This window comes from Penaeus japonicus, unplaced genomic scaffold (genome assembly GCF_977035675.1).
Source record: "Penaeus japonicus unplaced genomic scaffold, GWHDUDI00000001_assembly GWHDUDI00000020, whole genome shotgun sequence".
In the NCBI taxonomy this organism is placed as follows: Eukaryota; Metazoa; Arthropoda; class Malacostraca; order Decapoda; family Penaeidae; genus Penaeus; species Penaeus japonicus.
The window spans coordinates 14,210,511-14,215,510 of NW_028234422.1; the positions used below are offsets into that span (position 1 = coordinate 14,210,511).

Below are 5,000 nucleotides of genomic sequence, written 5' to 3' on the forward strand. Positions count from 1 at the left end.
GCAGAAATATCAATGTGGTTGCATAAAAAGATTACTGATGTTTTAAAAAAATGTTGCTTACCCCATTTCCCGTAAATGGAACCTCGGTTGATTCAGGGTTAAAAAGCCCTTTTAATAAAAGTAACAATGACTGTTAGAGAACAGCTTTAGTACAAACATTTTTGACACTGTAATTATCCATTCAAGTTGGCTTATTTTGTTGTAAAACCCAGTTGCATTGATTTTTGAAATATGGAGCAAACAATTCTATTTGAGGCATTGCATTGCAGTAACAAAGTATGCACAATATAAGGGTTGAAAATATGTCTGTTTGAACATGTTAAAGATTATTATGCTTATCTTTGTTGTATGTATGATGCACATCACTTCTCATTGGCAAACCAGAGAGGCAGAAAGACTGTGACAAGGCCCTTGGCATCTGGACATCCATGCAAGAAGAGAGTGTTGAACCAAATGATGCCTTCCTCCTGAAACTGGGGAAGATGCTGCAAAGGCATGGACGAGACGTGCCCTTCGTCATGCCTGCTGAACCGATAGTTGTGTCCAGCTCATCAGAAACAATAGCTCCTTCCAATACCTCAGTTCAGCCAAAGTCAAAGTTCCGTGTAGCTGTGAAGGAGAAGGACCTAGCCACTGCCATCAACCTGAAAGCAGAGTGAGTCGTCGATTTTTATCATGATCCCAAAATTTGATTATTTGTACGTGTATTACTTTAGACTTTGGACCATGTTATGATTTCTGTATTTCCTTAACATTTTTGCAGTCTTAACATCTTTGATATTTCTTGTAGAATTGAATCATCAGGAGGACAGCTGAATCTGCGTGAGAAGTCAGAACTGGTGGAGGCTCTGGTGCAGCAAAGTCAGCTTACTGAAGCAACAAAAATCACAAGGGATATGCTAGTGGCTGGTGTCCACCCCATTCCACGCATTTTCAAGTATCTCATCAATGAGCTGGCCAAGGGTGGTGATGTGGAAAACTTGACCTTCTTTGGGAAGTATATCTCAGAGGTGAGTTGTTTTAGTTCCTTAAATGTGTGAATATCTTTTGTATCACACATGTACTATCACTCCAAGAATAATTGCGAAAGAATTGATTTCAAAGTTTAGGTAACATATTTTTAATTGTATACCTTTGTAGCTTTTAGGATTTGTAGTTCTTTTCTTTTTAACTTACTTTTGTGACACATTATTTCCCAAAAGAAAGATCAGTACAGTATCTCATATATGAAACTACTTCCTACTCACAACAGAATATCAAGAAAACCGTCTCGTATGACAATCGGCTCAGCAATGCATACCTGGCAAGTGGTCGTGTAAATGAATGCCTGGATGCTCTGATTCATGAGATTGACACAGCTTCAGAAGCTGACATCCCACACCTCCAGCAGAAGTTCCCTAGAGGTGGCATTCTAGGATTCTTGGAAAAGGAACCCAGCACTATAGAGAAAGGTAATGTTGTATTTATGAGAAAGATCTGGAGGTTTTTTTTTTTAATGTGTCTATCTGTCTGTGTAATTCCTTTTTCTTTTTCTTATGGCTTTGTATTAAAAGATATTTGAAACATAAATCCAGATCCTTAGTTATTGTGTTAACCCATTGGACGCGGTATTAAATAAATGTTTGTGCAGTAGGATGGCTGTTTTACATGTCTGGCACAGTGCCATCCGCGTCTATGACCGACTCTGCCTTTGCAGCAAATCATGCTATCCGCTGCTAATGGGTTAAGACAGAATTTTTTAGTGCACTATTGAGTAGCTGGTAATAAATCTTAACCCAATGACGACGGTGCGTCACACTCGTGTGATACAGCTAAATTCCCGATGCCGGGGTGTCATGCCAGTGTGACAATTACTATGCAATATTGCAATCGCCCGTCATAGGGGTTTTCGCGTAGCACGTGCCCCGTCGGGAAAGGGTTAAGATCTTCATTTAAAAAAAAATTAACTGATGTATTTCTTCTGTTATATATTCCAGTGAAGGTGCTGAGTGAGAAGTATGCAGCTCATGGCTTTGTAGCTCCTGCAAACTGTCTCTGGCAACATCTCTTCTGTGAGGGCCGACACGAAGAGGCACAGGAGGTATGTGTCCACTATACAAGCTCATACACATGCATGTAAATCTCTTTAAGATGTAATCCTAAACATGTCAGTTACCTCTGGTTATTTAGTCTTATTCATATCTTTTTGTACGTTTGTTGCAATGAACTTAGTACTAAACATGCATACCCCCTCCAAGCTACAAATAACTACACACAAGGAAAAGTAGTCTTATAAGAGTGAACATTCCTAGCTTTATATTTTATCATTTGCACAGAAAAAAAGGACTGCTGTTATTATGTAGATCTTTATTTAATCAATTTTTGTTTTTTTTGGACAGATTTACAACAAGTATCTTGCTGGGAAAACTGAACGCCTCATGTTCAAGAAAGTGCTGATGAAGTCTCGAGACGACCATAACTCAACATTAGTGGCTAAATTATCTGAAATGTTAAATGCCAAGCAAGATACTTCCAGCATTGCCAAGGGATTGGTATACAGCTGCTGGATTGATATCCTTTGTAAGTATTATTCTAGTACAAAGTCTGGTTTGCTGTCTCTTTGTCTCTCTGCATATTTTCCCCTGTCATTCATACTAACTTCCTTTCTCCTTCTAAATCCCTCCCTCTTTATAACCCCCTCTCCCTCCTTTTTTCTCTCTGTCCTTCTTTTTCAACCCCCCTTCCCTCTTCTTTTTCTGCTGATCTTACTACCTTTCCTCCTTACCTCTTCCTTTCCTTGATTTCCCCACCCCTCCCTCCGTCCCTCCTCTCTGTGAATGAGAAATACTGTACACAGACGTTTTCTTTATCACATATAATTTCCCTATATATTCATTAGTAAGATTTCAGCTTATTTATTCACTAATTTATTTTACTTCGCAGGTAACACAAGCAAGTATGATGAGGGCCTAACAGTACTAGAAGCAAGTCTCAAGCACCTCTCTCTCTCAGATTACAACACAACAGCTCTCACCAGACTAAAAGCAGGCGTAGAGTTGTCAAACAAAACATTCCCATACACTATCCCAGAGAAGGTTAGTGTTATGTAATTTTTAGAAAGGCTTTTTCCTTTAACCCACACTGGACGGGTGGTACAGTACTGTACCGCGCATTCAAAAGCCCAGTGACCGGGCGGCACAGTATTGTGCCAGCCATTCAATTGATTTAGGCCTAATAATTCGAACGCCCCGGCATTGGGACATTCAAGGCTAGAATTCCCCCGTCGTGGATGGGTTAACGTAGAAGCAAGAATGTCTCGTACATTTTTTGATGATTTGACCTTGTACTTTCAACTTCAAAATCTTTGGTTGTTATTTGTAAAATGTGTTTTGAAATCTGAATGAGCCTAACATACTTTTTATATTTACAATATTAATAGTTTTTTAGTATTACTCAGAAACAGTCCAGAGATAATGTTCAGTTGCCAATAAACAATCAGTCAGACAAAGAGTTTTGAGCAGCCCTGTTATTAAGAAAGATCTGTGTTGCAGTATTTCTGAATTATGTTTCTTTTTCAGGTAAAGACAGACCGCAAGAATGCAAAGAGCAGCAGCAGCAGCAGCAGTAGTAGCGATAGTGATTCTGATTAGATCCGGAATTTGTTACTTTGTAAAAGAAATAGTCGGGTTAATGGAGTTGTTATGTTATGATATGTAATATTTAAAGTATGCAACATTATGCCAGGTTTAACAGACCAGTGATTAGATAATTCTACAATTAAAATTGTATGTTGAATTCCTTTTTTTTATCAGATTATATATAAATGAACTAGTTAACAGTTGGCATTGTAATACTTCCATATGCCAGGTATGAATGGATCTCTCTGATAGTGTATATGTACATAAGTCTGTAAAGCAAGAAATAAATTACACCATCTATGAAATGGCCATATGTCTGCCAATATTCTGGCAGGCTGAAGACCCCAACCCTTTAGACATCAGCATTATTAAAGTGATGTTTGTAGTGTTGCCCAAGTGAGCACAAAAATGCTATTGATGAAGGAAATGTATTAGATAAGAATAATATCTCTTTCATGAATAAGAGTAAGATTACATAATTATTGTAATGGTATAAAGAGAAGAAACATTTTCCATTTCAATTCCAGAGTTTTGGAAACTAATTGTGTGGCTGTATTCACTGGCTTGGTATGTCTGTATTTACTCTATTTGTATATTTATGTAAATAACTTTTTGATAAATTGTTGTTTCTATTTCCTTTACTTAGAGACAAGAGATCTTTTTATTTTTTATTTTCATGATGACTTGTCTTTGGGGGAGTATTATATCAAACGTTTTTGATTGATAAATAATTAATTTACTTGCATTTGTATTGTTGTGTGGCACACACTTTCTAAGCCATAGATTTTTCTAGCATTAGATTTTGAACCTTTATCAAATAGTTGCATCTTGTACAGTGATTTGCAAACTTTCATAAAGACAGGATTAAAAGTTGAAGAAAGGGTGCTCAGCTAATCTTTATTTGAAATATGCAATATCATATAGGTTGTTTATATTTTGGTAATTATTCTAAAATTCTATTAGATTTAAAGCTCTCTCTCTCTGTGAGTGAGAGTGTGAGTGTGTCAAAAGATATGATAATATTAGAATATTATAGTGTGTTTACAGTTTAAGAAAAGCATTACAGAATTTTTTATCCTACTCATAGAGAAAGAGCATCTTGAAATTCAGCAGACACCTTTGATATGAAGTATGAAGAGCATTTCAAGCCCCTCACCCCCTCACCCCCCTTATGCATTATAGTTTTTGATGATGTTATATTGTAAAAAAAAAATCCTCTATATAAATCTCTTACTTTTAAGCTTTATCAGAGAAAGTAAATTAGAATAGTATATCATATATTATTTACTAATAGTACTTGATAGACAAGTGTTATTTTTCTTCAAAAAGTGAATCCCTAAGATTACATAAGTCAGTCCGAGACACCTTTCTTAAATAATGACA

General features: G+C 36.6%; 1 protein-coding gene across 1 annotated transcript in view; it reads left to right on the forward strand.

Moving 5' to 3' along the window:
- The window catches only part of bsf (bicoid stability factor), a 21,696-nt gene extending 17,459 nt beyond the window's left edge, over nucleotides 1-4,237 (forward strand). Inside the window, exons 19-25 of the mRNA XM_086548027.1 lie at nucleotides 385-655; nucleotides 791-1,010; nucleotides 1,253-1,451; nucleotides 1,977-2,080; nucleotides 2,379-2,559; nucleotides 2,923-3,074; nucleotides 3,558-4,237. Coding sequence (XP_086404153.1) covers nucleotides 385-655; nucleotides 791-1,010; nucleotides 1,253-1,451; nucleotides 1,977-2,080; nucleotides 2,379-2,559; nucleotides 2,923-3,074; nucleotides 3,558-3,629 — 1,199 coding nt within the window. The 3' untranslated portion in view covers nucleotides 3,630-4,237. The remainder of the gene's footprint in view (nucleotides 1-384; nucleotides 656-790; nucleotides 1,011-1,252; nucleotides 1,452-1,976; nucleotides 2,081-2,378; nucleotides 2,560-2,922; nucleotides 3,075-3,557) is intronic.
- Nucleotides 4,238-5,000: the final 763 nt, after the last annotated feature.